Source organism: Lethenteron reissneri, chromosome 19 (genome assembly GCF_015708825.2).
Source record: "Lethenteron reissneri isolate LAM-NWPU_2019-01 chromosome 19, ASM1570882v1, whole genome shotgun sequence".
In the NCBI taxonomy this organism is placed as follows: Eukaryota; Metazoa; Chordata; class Hyperoartia; order Petromyzontiformes; family Petromyzontidae; genus Lethenteron; species Lethenteron reissneri.
The window spans coordinates 308,416-323,881 of record NC_083797.1 but is presented as its reverse complement, the minus strand read 5'-3'; the positions used below and the strand labels follow the sequence as shown (position 1 = coordinate 323,881).

Sequence of the window (15,466 nt, the reverse complement as noted above, 5' to 3'; positions counted from 1 at the left end):
GTGGGTTTACTCTCCAACACACCGGTGTGCTGTACTAGTAACGTGACAAACCTTACTAACCGTACTAATTGGTTGTGTCGGGTGGTGGCGGGTTTAACGACACATTTATATATTTACGTGATCTAACCCACCCCCTCGTGCGCTGTGCCGGCCTTCAAAGGTGCTCGCTGCTAAAGGGTTAGGTTTTAGGTTTTATTGCGGCACAGGTAAAACCCTTTGGGCAATAAGCACTCATTTATAACCTGGTTACAGCAAAAACACGAACAAAACCTGGTGAAGTTCTTGGTGGCAAGGTCATGCATTGACACGGTCCGACCAGCACAAAGAACATACCGCGAATAGAATGCATTGCATACAAGAGAAAGATTTATAATTGCAAGATTGCAAAGCGGCTACATGGGGCGTCTCCGTGTGCAGAGCGGGGCTCCCCGAGCGGCCTGGAGGTGGAGGAGCGCTTGTCGGACAGCGTGCTCGTGCGCTGGCTCCCCTCGCCGGGCCGCGTGCTCTCCTACCGCGTGCGCTACGCGCCGCTGGAGGGAGGCGCGGGGGCGGCGGAGGGCACGGGTGGGGAGCGTGCGGTGAGCGGCGAGCTCGTCGGCGCGCGGCTCGAGGGCCTGGCGCCCGGCACGCGCTACCGCGTCACGGTGATCGCCGAGTACGCGACCGGGCTCAGCGACCCACTCGTCGCCGACGTGGAGACGCTGGGCGGTGAGGGCGGCCGCGGCGTCATCACCGTCGCCATCACTAATTGTCGTCGTTATCATCAATCATTGCCATTACCAATCATAATGGTCATCACCAGTTAGTGCCATCATCATCGTCGTCATCATCATCACCATCGTCGTCGTCATCATCATCACCGTCATCGTCGTCATCACCAATCATCATCGTCGTCATCATCACCAATTATCGTCATCGTCACCATCATCGTTGTCACCTTAATGATCATAAATCGTCATCGTGAGATGAGAGGGGAGAGACAGGCAGTGGCCAACATGCAGCAAATCCCCGCTCTCTTTGCCCCTCCTCGCACACAGAGACGGGCGGCGTGACGGAGCTGCGAGTGCTGGAGACCACATGGGGCAGCCTGCGCCTCACCTGGAGCCCTGCGCCGGGCCCAGTAGCCCGCTATAACCTGCGGTACTCGGCACCGACGGCGGAGACGGAGACCGCGGGGGGGGAGGAGGCCGGCAGCGGGCTCTGGGACGTGGGCGCGGGGCCCGGGCTGGGCGAGCAGCAGGCCATCCTGCGGCCCGATGCCACGGGAGCTTGGATACGAGGCTTGAGGCCGGAAACGACGTACGCCATCTCCGTGATGGCGGAATATGCGTCGGGAGAGGGCGAGAGGGCCTCCGTGGAGGGCACCACGCTGCCAGGTGTGGGCCCCGGACATCTGTGAATAAGAACTTTGTATCTCATAAGATTCTTCCAGTCTGAATAAAGATTCTGATTCTGATCAAGTCTCGCTCTGCTGACGTGGTGACACTCGTCCCGCTTTCGTCAGCTGTCATCTACTCAGTTTAAAATGTTCTGGCCTCATACTCGACTTTCTACCCTTGGAGTCTAGCCCCCCCCCCCCGTCCTTTGATCCGTCACTGCCATCTATCCTGGCCACGTATCCATTGTATAGGAGCCCGCTGTCCTTGACCTGGTGGCCTTGATTTTCTCCTCTCTATCCAGGACTCCGGGATTTTTTTGTCACTCTTTATTGATAACAACAACAAAAACGATGAGTCGCTGTTGTGGTTGTTGTGGTAGTTGCTTCTTTTGGTATAAACGCCCTCCTTTACACCAGGGCATCTTATCGGAGAGCTTTACACGTGATAAGTGACTCACATCATCACATCTCATCTTCAACACATTAGGAACGGGTACACCCCGTGGCAGCACTACCTGTGTGACACAATTTTATTCGTGGGCTTCTTCAGCCGAAATTAGGGGTCAGACTTGGTGTCTCAAGGCTACACAGGGTTGGTCAGATCGCTTGCGAGTCGCAGCCAGGACGTCTTGGATTTAACCCCACGGCTGCGGCGTTACACTTGCAGAGATGGGGCCGGTGTCACTCCTGGAGGCCTCGGACGTGGCGGCAGACTCCGCAACGGTGTCGTGGGCACCAGCGCCGGGCCACGTCGAGGCGTACAGCATTGAGTTCCGCTCGGCCGCCGGGGACGAGCACGGCGCTCGTGACGCGGTGGCGCGGGCGACATCCGGCGCGCTCGACGGCCTCACGCCCGGCACGGCATACCAGGCCGTCGTTACGCCCGTGTACGCCGACGACGAGCGGGGCCCTCCCGCCTCCGTCAACTTCACGACCGAAGGTGGGTGCCGGCACCACGCCACGATTTGTCAGATAAAAGTCGAGCTCATAAAATCGTTTCGTTTTTCGCATTACTAGTGTTGAGTAGTGAAATACGCGGTGCGCACAATGAACCGAGGGCAACTGAGGGCAAACAGGTGCGCGTGAGGTTTACACGGACAAACCACCAGTTGTTAAGGGGCGAAGCAGGTGCACACGGGGTCGACCGGTTGTGCACGCTGAGACCGGAGGTGTTGCCAGGGAGACGGGAGATGAGGGTTGATTGATGGGCCAACAGGCGCCAGCCTGGTGAGAGCTTAAAGAAACGCGTGAGAGGTCTCGGATAATTAGCAGCTGAATATAAGGGCGTGTGCGTGAGCGGAGCGGAGAGTTGTTGCCCGGGACCAAGTGTGAAGACATTTCGCCGCTGCCGCTCCAGCCGTCAACAGGACCTCAACCCTCACGCCGTCGCCGGGCGGGTGGTGGCTGACCCCCCCGCCCGGGCCAGATGGGTGAGCGGGTCTGAGGGAGCGTAGGTGAGGGCAGCGGTGGCAGTGTAGAGTTGCTGCGTGCGGAGACGCTGCGTGGGGAGACGCTGCGTGCAGAGACGTTGAGTGCAGGATAAGCGAGGTAAAAGGTAGATAAGAGTGGGGAGAAGTTACCGTATAGATAGCTCTAGGAGTGCCTACAACTGTTGCAAGATTATGTGAATAAAGTGTAAGCAGGTGACATGTTACAACGTGTCGGTGTGAGTAATTTTTGAAGACACTACACTAGTAACCGCGTGAGAAAGAAATAAAAAAAACGGTTAATACTGGTTAAGTTTTCTATCCGAGAAGCGTAGGGAGCTCCCGTGGTGCACTGATCAGCACCACGATGTTCAGCACCAATCTAACAGCAATGTTTGTGGTCTCAATTTGGACTTTGGCACAGCTGGTGCCTGACTTTTAGCACCAGTTATCGATTCTGCAAATGGTTACCGGTTTACCATTTGGCGACCGTACTGGAGAGCGAAGTTCACAGATGGGGAGGCGGTGACGTGGCGGGGGCAGCGGGGCTAAGGGGGTCCTGCACGCTGGTGCAGCCACGCTCCAAACGGCACCAACAAAAAAATATCCCAGAGCGTGGACATTCTTTTGGCAGCGAGTAAACCACGTTTTGTTTCACACGCGTTCCCTGCCTGTGCAAAAAGTGAAATCCAAGCCGTACTTGAGTTTCGCGAAGTGCACCATTTAGCGCTTGTTGACTTTGAGATGGCTGTGAAGATTTGCTGACCAGCAGCGTAAATCACACAACCACTGTGACATCCAGACCTACCCAGGCTCTCTCTCCCTCCTGCTCTCTCCAACTGTCTCTCACTCTCTCCACTCTCTCAAACCCTCTCCTACCCTCCCTCTTGTAAGTTTTCTATATTTTGTAAAATAAATGTACACGTATAGTATTCGTGATTGCGGTAAAGTTATGGATTTGTGTTGCTACTAGAGTTAAAAAGTATCACGTTCACTTTCCCGCTCTCTCTCCCATTCTCCGGCTCTCTCACTCACTCTCTGGCTCTCACTCTCTGGCTCGCTATCGAGCGGCGCATTCCACCACGTCTGGTGCGATTGTCCCTGGAGCGTTTTCTGTTCCGCCAGTCGGAATGCGCCTCATCCCGCGTCGCTCGCGATGGACGACATGCGGGTGAGCGATCGTGTCCTCGAGTTTGATATTTTCTCTTCGGCAGTCGAGCCGGATTTGGTGTGGGGGGTGACGGCAGTATGTCCTGGCAATGTGGCCGCGTGAAGATTTCTTACTTTAAAAAGTAGTTTGCGCAGTAGCGAAATCAAGACGACAGTGGTAAACGTCGGGGAGGAGACTCCTGTGCTGGAGCAGGCCTTCGTTAGCTGCGAGAGCCGCAGCGTAGGGGATGATGCCACACGGCAGGGCTGGATGTCGTAGCAGGGAACCAATTGTGACGTCGTTTGTAATGCAATGAGAAAGCGCAACGGGTGGGGTGCTGAGTGTCGGGTCCCATGCTGGGAGCCCTGACTCAGCGTTGCCAAGCCTTTGAGCCTGCATGTCAGACCCACAACGTTATCCTAACGTAGTTTTTGCATTCACATTCGTACAAAGGCAAAGGTTCCCCATGTAGCTCCCTTAGACTGTCGGGTGAAGAGCTCCCCAGGCCATCATCGTCTCTCAATGCTGTAATGCACCACTCCGTCTCGCTCCTGCATACGAGTCATTCTATCGCTCCATCTTCGTGGTAGATGTCCTGTTGGTCGTCACTTCGTCGTTAGTATCAACCAATGGGCATTGTCCGTTACTGTCACAACGTGTCCTGCATAGACACGTCCCTGTCATAGTAATGTGGAATTCTCACCGCTGAATCTGTAGGATTTTAAAGAGGAGATGAATGCCAATGCCTCAATGCTCATTTGGCCAAGATGGCATTTCTGATTAAGTTAAGTTAATACCGTGAGTGTTAAATCAAAAGTGATAGAAAAAATTCCTAAAGTCTTTTAACATATCTGATTGGTGTATTGCTGCTTGGCCTGAATTCTCACTTGGGGAATTCAGGCCAAGTACTTTGAAGCGAAATTGCCTAAAGGAGAATTTGGGCTCTGCGCCAAAATGACAGCCAACTGATGATGACGTTGTGCGGGACCCGCCAGATGTCTCGGGCGGAAGAGTGGGCGCCTCAATCGGAAGTTCGCGAGTTCAAATCCTGGTCAGGTGGTATAGACTCCACTCTGGGCTCAATAAAATTACTACCGTCAATCCACTGCTGGATGAAGCCCTCCCTAGGCCGCCACCGTCACCACTCGCGGTCCCGCGGAGCAATATTCCTGAGCTCTCGTACGCTATCTGATCTCGTCGCTCCGTCTCCGCGACGGGCGTCTCTCCCTCCACAGATTCGGCAGAGGCACGCGCGCTCCGCTTCTCGCACATCACCCCGGCGAGCGCGCGCGTGCTCTGGAGCGCTGCCCGCGGCGCCGTTACGCAGTACCGTTTATCGTTCCGTGCCGCCAGCGGGCCCGGCAAGGCGGTGGTGCTCAAGGTGCCCGGCGATGCCACGACCATCCCGCTGCGTCGCCTGCGGCAGAACACCAACTATGACGTGCTGGTGTACCCCGTGTACCGCTCCGGGGAGGGCCAGCCCATCAAGGGCCGCTTCTCCACCGTGCCTAGTACGTGACCGCGCCTCCGTTGCATCCACCACCGCCACCGTCGAAATCGTCGTCGTCGTCATTGTCGAGGTGGTTTGATGACGTCTGCGCCCTCCCCCCCCCTCCCCATCTTCAAGCGGTCAAGTTCCGACCCCCGCGCGACCTCCGCGTGACGGATGCATGGGCGAGCAGCCTGCGTGCGTCGTGGCGCCCGGCGCCAGGGCCCGTGGTGGCGTACCGCGTGGCCTACGCTGCCGAAGACGAGGACGCGGCCTTGCCTCGTGAGGTGATCGTCGGGCCGCACGACTCTACGGCCGTTATCGATGACCTCCGGTAAGAGGGGAGAGGGGGTCATAGGTGGAGCAGGGGGGTTTGGAGGGGGTCAGCGGCTGTCCACCGTCGCATGGAGCCGACGGTGGCAGTTTTGGCGTGAGTGTTTCTCACCGAGTGTTTTTCCGGCACTACGGTGCAGGCCTGACACGGCGTACGTGCTGAGCGTGCACGCCATCTTTGCCGATGGGGAGAGCCTGGGCCTCGAGGGGAAGGCCTCGACTGGCGACATGGAGCCGGAGCCACCGACTATGGAGCCGGAGCCCTCAGGTAAACCCAGGGCCCGGACCGCGGCCTGCACCTCGGGCTGGACCATGGGAATTTATCGCAGGAATATGCAGCATTGTCAGGGGAATCGTTTGAATAGGCTGCATAATGTATTGAACAGCTGCACTCTTGCCTTGAGTGAGGCATCGTGTCTAACCCACAGGAGGTTCTCACAGCCAGCTTCACGATCCAAGTCTGCATTAACCACACGTACTTGTGGTAAAACATACAAACGTTCTTTGATAATGTTTGCATTGTCCTTAAAATTGAAAGGCTTAAACCAGGGACAGACTCCTTATGGTCTTGTCTCACCAGTCTGAGACAAAAGGGCGCCAAAAGACAAACGGCACACAGATAGGCGCAAATATCAAAGCATTAATGGCTCGTGTTGAGCAGTATATATGACGTGTATTTTCTCATCGAAAGAGATCTCTGACCTTATTTTAGGCCAGTGTGATCCAGCGGTGTGTCCAGTGATGCCAGCTTGACTCACGCCCCCAGGGATTGGGCATGCAGCGCTGAGTCTTTCAAACTCTGTGATGAAGTCCGGAGCAATTTAAATCGGGCAATGGCGGTGCGAGCAAAACGCTGCCTTTCAGCCGAGTCGTTTTTTCCTCTGCGCACTTTAACAGATCGCGTTGACGCTTTGAACAGGGATTGTTCTTGAGTAACAGCATGTACTGCATGTGTTGCATTAATGTAACGCGTGTGTGTCCGTCTGTGTCTTTGTTTGGCCTTGATAGGTGCTCCACTAACCGCACATTACCCAGCGGTCTGCCGGGCTGCACGTCTTTGTACCCTAACTGAAGTCCTCACGCTGTGATCCTTACACGCATGCGCATAACGTGTCGCGACTAGAATAAACGTGCGTGCGTGCGTCGGTGTGTGCATGAGTGCATGCGTGCCACGGGTGAGAGCGTCAGCAACAATTAAAAACCGAGCAAGTGACCCCACGTTGCGCCCCAGTGGACGTCTGACCCTGACGCGAGAAATGACCGCACGCTTGCGCCAATTGTACATTTCTGCCGAGTGTCTGGGGAACAATAAACGCGATGACGCGCGTGTGATTTTATTTCTGTCGCGTGTGTCAGCGGGCGTGTATTTTCTTTTTTAAACCCCAATTTTCCGTTGTTTCCTCGCGCACGGCCGATCGGTGCCGTCGCCTTGGTTATGCGCACACCACGGTGGCACACGTTCTAACCGCATGGCCCCACCGCCTGACCAGTGAGTACCTCCACTCGGCCCCGCCACCACCACCACCGCCACCACCCCGCTCCCCCATGCATGGCCACCGCTGTCATCAGCGCGGAGCGGAATGGCAGTAACAGCAGCAGCAGCAGCAACAGCAGCAGCTCGCTCATGCGGTGACCACAGGCCCACCGCAGACACAGCATTGCACGTTTGTCGGGTACCGCATACACACACACAACACCGCCGCACCCCACACAGGCACAACATCGCACACTCACATTATCACACATTGCACACGCAACTTTGCACCATTGCTCTATACAAACAAGACCATCACACGATGCCATCAACATCAATCGCATGACATTCTACCCTTTTGTGCTTATTTTAAATGGTCAAATATTTGTTTGTTGTTGTGTTTGTATACAACTCTTGGTCAAATCAAATCTGTGAATTGCATGCCTCATATTGCCTGTCATGTCTGCATGCATTGCATTCAGAGTGCCCCTTTTCTCATGAAATTGAATTAATTCACGGGCCCATTCACGAGCCCATGGTTTTCCTAGCGCATTCTCATGCAGGATAGGGATACCTGTCTCCAGCTCAAAATACAAGTTGCTTCACGTTTGTGCAGTTGGGAATGCGGTACAATGTCTCTACTCAGCACAATGCATCCATGATGAGTCTGCTGCATTGAGGTTGCTTCACTTACAATCTGCACCCAGTTCATCCATCGCAGTACCAGTCATCCAGACATTTGAATATTGTCTAAACCGACCGTGAGGTGCACAGAACATCGCACGGGGAGCTCAACACAACATCTTGAAATGCAATACAATTTGGCCGATTTTAGGTTTCACAATTTGTAGTTCTGTACTTATTTGGTGTGACCAGGTGAAAGCTCAGGAGATCAGGTTTGGGGTCTAATTTGCAAGAGCGAATTGGGTCACCAAAATGTCAAAAGCGAAAACATAAAAGTGCAGTAATGAAGAAAATAGAAGACGGCGCAAAAACAACGGCGGTGCAGAATCATTTGGGCAGACTTCACAGACCGCTCGTGTGCATGCCTGCGTGTGAGCCTGCCTGTCTTTGTGTGTGTACTCGTGTGCGCTCTGCCCTGGCGCAGGCGGGCGCTTTGCGTGCTCGGCGCCACACGCTGACATTGTGCTGCTGCTGGACGGCTCGTGGAGCATCGGGCGCCACAACTTCCGCCTCGTGCGCCAGTTCCTCGAGGCGCTCGTGCACGCCTTCGACGTGGGCGCCGGCCGCACGCGCGTCGGTGCGATCCTCCTCCAGCACCGCCGCCACCACTGCCGGCACCGCCGCCACCACTGCCGCCACCACCGCCACTACGGCCATAGAGTAAAACTTCTGTGGGCTATGGTGCTTCCTCGTCTCTGGAGGATGAGTCGCCGTCATCACCTGCGCGAGAAGAACAGCAGCCGATTCGTGTTCGATCTATTCGAATCCATCTACCGGCGCAGAAATTGCTCAAATTTTTTTTTTAAAATCCTCAATCCACATCGCAATATCATTGCTGTCGATTCATCGACATTTTTTACCAATTTTACCCCCACCCCACATCCTGCCTCTAGAAGGCGGGAAACCCCTTGCGAGCCACGCAGAGCGTGGCATGGCTAATGATGTCGATGGGCTCGCCACGCCCTGTCTACCACACCTCCCATCCAGCGGCACACGTGGGAAGAGGGTTGAGACTTTTTGTTAACCGATGAGTCCAGAAAATAAACCGATAATCCGTTGAGTGACGTGTATCTGTAGCTGTTAAAATCAACTGTGGTGTAATAACTGGCAATTGATTCGGAAAACGGTTGTTGGTTGTGGTTACGGTGTACGAGCCATAATTGAAATGGCACTTTCTCTCCCACAGGCCTGGTGCAGTACAGCGGGGACCCACGCACCGAGTGGAACCTCAACTCGTACCCCACCAAGGGGGCCGTGGTGCAGGCCATCAGGGGCCTGCCCTACAAAGGGGGCAACACCCTCACCGGTGGGAGTCACAGCGGCGCACTTCCACACGCTCTCATTCACACAAACACAAATATCTCCCATATAGCCCTTTTAGAAAGCACCTTCGGAGACCGGCATGGCACACCAGGGGGTGGGTGGCCAGCACCACACTCGGCCACCTTTGTCTCCCTAGTGGGAATGCTTACACACCGCACCAGGTACCTTACTCATTTGAAGCTGTGCCAACCTCGGGGGAGGCCCAGGACCATTTCATAAAACGTCATTGGTGTTTGTAGTGAGCGGGCATCGAACTCGGGTGGCCGAGTTTGTAGCACAATGCGCCAACTGCTCCACTACCGCTGCCCACGCTACATACAGAGACACGCACAGGCACGTGCTCACACGTTCCTATTCCTGATTTGTATTGAGGGCCCTGCTCCATTTGGTCCTTTGCCGAATCCGTTACTGACTGTAGTCTCGTGTTTCTGTGGCGGGTTGGGGGGTGATGCGGCGGTGGTGGTGATTGTGGGGCAGGCCTGGCGCTCTCCTACATCCTCCAAAACAGCTTCACGGTGAAGGCGGGAGCACGGCCCGGCATCCCCAAGATCGGGATCCTGGTGACGGACGGCAAGTCCCAGGACGGTGTGAAGGGGCCCGCGCGCAGCCTCAAGGACGCTGGCGTCGAGCTCTTCGCTATCGGTGAGCAGCCACCGCGCGGGGTCACGGCCACAACCACCTTGGGGGGTCACAGTCGCAGCCACCGCACGAGGTCACGACCGCAGCCACCGCATGAGGTCATGACCGCAGCGCTCTGGGGCGCACATTGTCTCAAGGGATCGTGACACTCTGATTGTGTGTGTAACTGTACACAAGCATGGATGAGTGCACGTGCTTCCATACACGCTTAGCTTGTCCACTTTTGAACGTCGACAGCACGGGAAGATGACGTCAGTGCAGTGTAGTCTTGATGGGCGAGCTCGTGTAAGCAGCTGGTGCAGTGAGTTATCTACAGGAGGGCTTTGTGCTCCTTCCAGGTACACAGAGCGGTGTTACTGGCTGTGCTGTAGAAAAGGACCTTGAGTCAAGTGTTCGGATATCTAGAGATGTCTGCTGGCCTCCTGCGCACCCTAAGCTGGGAAAAGAGAGGAACAGGCTACTTTTACGCAAGTGTGTCACCATCGATGGGAGAAAGTCCCGCACGCCTGGACAAGTCCAGATGCGTGTTCATTACATCTTGAGTGGCACCAGACGAACGCCTGGGGCCATCCGGGGAGGATTTACCACTGAATTTCACTCTCGTTTGATTCACGAGCTCCGCCCCATGTAGAAACCTAATTTGATGGCTCAGAGTGGAGCGGAGTCGGTGGAGAGTAGTGAGTGGAGTGAGTGGAGTGAGTGGCCATGCATATCGAGCTCCAGGTTTGTCTCTAGGATGCAGCAGCAGCAGCCCAGGCCACAAATGGGGCTCCCTCCCGCAGAGCGGTGCTCTGGCCGCTCTGTTGTCTGTGGCGAGGATTTATTTGCCTCTCATGGTTTAGCTGTCGGGCGAGGTTTTCTGTCACTGCTGCAACGCTTCTCTCTCACTCACCGACAGCACTCCGAGCTGGTAAATACCTGTGATGCCGTGCGTTTGGAATGCCAAGCCTAGCGATGATTATTTTAAGCGGGCTCTTATGTAACCCTCTTTCGTGAGCATCTCTCAAGCCTTCACAATGTCTGTGCTCCTCCGTACGGGTCAGAGCTCCCACTTGTTAGCTACGCGAAGAGATGGATGGGACTCTCCAAGGCACAGAGGAGAGTCCTGTGTTCTGATAGATTAGGGTCACTTCTGGTCGAGCATCCTGCTTCGAATGTTGCAACCGACCGCCCGGAAAGGTTTGAGTCCCTGGGGTTTGTCCTTTGCTTGTGCGAGCAGGTTATCCCCCCTCAGCTCCACGGTTCCACAGAAGCCTCATCCCATTCTCCCCACGTCCCTCGCCTCGGTGGATACAACCAATCCCTCAGATTAAACATTCCAGACGCTGGGCAGCAGCAAGTCCGGCAGAGCCACGCCCCCCTCCCTCTTCCCTCATGTCTGAGTCATCAGCTCTGTGTGTGCTTCCCGATGAGCGAGGTAATGCAATGTTGGTTGGGATAGCCCTAAAGTGATATCCTGTTATAGATTATTCTGGGTCTCAAGGGGGGAGGGGTTGATTGCCCCCATTGCCCCTCCCCATGGATCAGGACACTACTGACTCGCTGAGCTGGGCAGCAATGGCAGTCGGTCCGTGGTGTTCATATCGTCATGTGACGAGGACGTTTCATTCAGAACTCTGCAGTGAGCAGTGTATCACCTTGTGACAGAGAACAGCTCCCAAAATATGACGTTGCAGAGCTGCTTCTGAATTGGTCTCTCGGGGCACAACGTGCATATGCCCTGCAGAGTGTTCATCGTCATGCCAAAGCAGACGTAAACTTAATTACACGATGACCTAAACTTCATCATGGGACCTCCTTTGCCAGTGTACCAAAATATGAGAATAGGTTTTCCCCTTTTTTCTGGCAACAAAACAGGTGTTAAGATGTTAAAACACCAAACTGAAACCTTTTACGAGGAATCATGTGTGCATTAACCACAATACTTGTGGTCAGAATGCAAACAAAAAACATACTCTAATAATATTAGCATTTTCTTGGTTCTTTAGGTAAAGTCACGTAGAAGGGAAATAATAAAATAATAAAAATAAAACATAATAAAATAATTCTCACGACGTTTCAGCCACAACGCAAGTGGCCGTCCTCAGGTGAAGGTAAATATACGCTGCCAAGCCTGGTGGTGCCCATTCAGACGCTGTCTTTCCGACAGACCTGTTCTTCACCTGAGGACGGCTACTTGCGTTGTGGCCAAAACGTCGTGAGAATTATTTTATTATGTTTTATTTTTATTATTTTATTATTTCCCTTCTACGTGACTTTACCGAAAGAACCAAGAAGATGAATCCCTGCAGTCACGAAAGCTTTAAATCGAAATATTAGCATTGTCTTTGAAACTGATTGGTCCACACCAGAGACATCTTTCTTTCGAGCCTAGTCTCAAACGGTGTTAGACCAGAGGACGCCAATAGGCGTACAGCACAAAGACATTTCACTATCAGAGTAATGAGAGCTCAGGGTGAGCAGCTTACATCATGGGACGCCTTTTGGCGTCCTCTGGTCTAACACGCCTCGAACACAAAGCTGATGGGCCTCGAACACAAAGTGACCATCTGACCGGAGACCCCAGTGAAGCTGGGCTGGCCGTATCACAGCACAAGGTTTGTATTCATGTCTAGCAGCAGCAGCCGCAGCGCCAGGGTCACCGTGGGGTGCGGATCATAGACGGCGTCGATCGTGGCCCGTTGAGGCCGCCGCTGCGCACTGCGTCGCGTGGACAGCCACCCTGGCTGGCGGTGCACGACGGCCGGTGAGCAGTTGCTAGAAGCACCGTCCGGTCAAACGCCTGATGCGAGCGGCAAATGTCGCCTCAACGTCGACAAGGACGCCGAGATGCGTTACATCAGCTCGACGCTTGGAGGATGTGACAGCTGGTCACGTGAAGGGACCTCAAGATCGTGGTGTTCTGGAGGAGAGAGGGAGGGAAGCATTGTGTACTGCAGTGTGGTGGTTGAACAGATTGTTTGAGGAAACGGTCCGTCTGGTAGAATGGCTGCTTGACGTGGCTGAGGTTTTAGGGTTAACGCAAGGGTCGGCGGAGTGAAAGGCGACCCCCCTCCCATGCCGCCGCTCCTGTATTCCCTGGCTGCATTCCGGCGCACGCGTGGTGTTACGTCACGGCTGGCAGCTCCGGGAGGAGCGCTGCTGGCCCAGCAGCCGCCCTCGCGGTGCAAAACTTTATCCTTTCCTTAGTTAAACCATGAAGCGAGCCTTTGTGCTTTCGCTGCTGACACTAATGGCTTTTAGCATTGCGCTCCGGCATGTTCCGGTTTCATTGTTATTACGATTATTTTACCCAGGAAAGCCTCACTGAGTCTCAAGACTCTTTTTCAGGAGGGTGCTGCTGAGTGTTTGCGGCAGGCAGTTACGCGTTTCCCAGTCGAGTAATTAGCGGTGACATTTATCATTGGACCGTGTTGCCGGCACAAAATCGCTGAATGTTTTAAAGCGACGTCACTGGGACCTTTAATATCCACCCTCTGACAGAAAGATTGTTACAAGTGAAAACCTTCACGGTGAACGCAAACGACCCCGAGAAAAATTACAGCACACCGCATCCAGTATACATGTCACTATAGCTGCGACTGTGCTTCTTAGCCACCTGCCACCTACTCCAGTCTACACAGTGACCTGGAGAATATTTTCGCACGCAGCACACCACATCGAGTATATATGTCGTTGTGGGCGTGTGTAGGCGTGAAGGAAGCGGACGAGGCGGAGCTGAAGGAGATCGCGTCGGAGCCGGACGAGATGCACGTGCATAACGTGGCCGACTTCGCAGCCATGAGCTCCATCGTGGGCAGCCTCACCAAGACGGTGTGCGCGCGCGTCAGCGAGCAGGAGCGGGAGATCGTCGGTGAGTGCCCTGCCACGGGGAGCTGGGGACAGCGAGGGGGGACACGCGAGGTGGAGGGGCTCTAGCTGAGGGGTAGGACATGAGGTGGAGAAGCTGTAGCTGAGGGGTAGGACACGAGGTGGAGAAGCTGTAGCTGAGGGGTAGGACATGAGGTGGAGAAGCTGTAGCTGAGGGGTAGGACACGAGGTGGAGAAGCTGTAGCTGAGGGGTAGGACACGAGGTGGAGGGGCTGTAGCTGAGGGGTAGGACACGAGGTGGAGAAGGTGTAGCTGAGGGGTAGGACATGAGGTGGAGGGGCTGTAGCTGAGGGGTAGGACACGAGGTGGAGAAGCTGTAGCTGAGGGGTAGGACACGAGGTGGAGGGGCTGTAGCTGAGGGGTAGGATATGAGGTGGAGAAGCTGTAGCTGAGGGGTAGGACACGAGGTGGAGGGGCTGTAGCTGAGGGGTAGGACATGAGGTGGAGAAGCTGTAGCTGAGGGGTAGGACACAAGGTGGAGGGGCTGTAGCTGAGGGGTAGGACACGAGGTGGAGGGGCTGTAGCTGAGGGGTAAGACACAAGTTGGAGGGGCTGTAGCTGAGGGGTAGGACACGAGGTGGAGGGGCTGTAGCTGAGGGGTAGGTCATGAGGTGGAGGGGCTGTAGCTGAGGGGTAGGTCATGAGGTGGAGGGGCTGTAGCTGAGGGGTAAGACAAGTTGGAGGGGCTGTAGCTGAGGGGTAGGACACAAGGTAGTGAGTTCAACTGTATGTCAGTGCATTCCTATCTGTTCTCGTGTACTTACATCCGTGTGTCCGTGTGCGTGTCTGCGCGTGTATGTTTGGATGTGCGTACCTCCCGCCTGCGTGAGTGCGTGTGTGCGTGTGTGTGTGCGCGTGTGCGGCTGCGCTTGTGTGTGTGCGTGTGTGTGCGGGTATGCCCATGCGTGCTTGGGTGTGTGCGTGCGTGCGTGTGTACGTGTACATACATGTACGTGCGTGTGTACATGTACGTATGTGCGTTTGTGCGCGCATGTGTGTGTTTACGCGTGCGTGCATGCGTATGTGTGTGTACGTGTGTGTGTGTACACGTGTGCGTGCGTGTGTGCGTACTTGGTGGCTCGCCCTGCACCGTGGGCGTAGCTGCGGCGAGCATTGCCGATGCCGGCCCCCAGGCCCCGCGTGACCTCGTGACCTCGGAGATCACGACCACGAGCTTCCGCGTGTCCTGGACACGCGCACCGGGCCGCGTGCTCATGTACCGCGTCGTCTTCTACCCCACCAAGGGCGGCCAGCCTGACGAGGTGTGGAAAAGGTTCCCTGCGTAGCCCACGCAGGCCGTCGCGGCAAGTGGCGTCAGCGAGCGCCTATGAAGGGCGACACGGCGCACGAGTGGGCGGGGTGGCCGGCACCATGGCCGGCGCTGCCTTTGTCGCCCCAGGGCCGATGCTTCAGGCCGAGTTGACCTGGGACCGGTTCAGATATTCGTTGCCGATGTTGGCCGTGAGCTAAAATCAAAATTGGGTCGCCGGGCTCGTCGCGCATTGCGCTAACCACTGTACTACAGCTCCCCACTCGGACACATGTGCACACACACGTAGATACGCATGCACACACAGATATGTATACATTTACCCGATGTCCAGGAGGACATCCCAAATACACATGCACATGTAGACTTTGCTTATTAATTTTTGTATGCAGGTGTCGATGCAAGCACGAGTGTGTGTGTTGGAAAGCG

The 15,466-nt window shown here is 55.1% G+C and overlaps 1 protein-coding gene across 4 annotated transcripts in view; it reads left to right on the top strand.

Annotated features, from left to right (window-relative positions):
* The window catches only part of LOC133344078 (collagen alpha-1(XIV) chain-like), a 97,373-nt gene that overhangs the window by 21,348 nt on the left and 60,559 nt on the right, over window positions 1–15,466 (top strand). For all 4 annotated transcript variants that reach the window (XM_061554025.1, XM_061554024.1, XM_061554026.1 and 1 more), the window contains 11 exons: window positions 418–708; window positions 1,038–1,376; window positions 2,046–2,318; window positions 5,191–5,466; window positions 5,583–5,778; window positions 5,918–6,045; window positions 8,360–8,512; window positions 9,122–9,241; window positions 9,736–9,900; window positions 13,589–13,750; window positions 14,869–15,029. In XM_061554025.1, coding sequence (XP_061410009.1) covers window positions 418–708; window positions 1,038–1,376; window positions 2,046–2,318; window positions 5,191–5,466; window positions 5,583–5,778; window positions 5,918–6,045; window positions 8,360–8,512; window positions 9,122–9,241; window positions 9,736–9,900; window positions 13,589–13,750; window positions 14,869–15,029 — 2,264 coding nt within the window. The remainder of the gene's footprint in view (window positions 1–417; window positions 709–1,037; window positions 1,377–2,045; window positions 2,319–5,190; window positions 5,467–5,582; window positions 5,779–5,917; window positions 6,046–8,359; window positions 8,513–9,121; window positions 9,242–9,735; window positions 9,901–13,588; window positions 13,751–14,868; window positions 15,030–15,466) is intronic.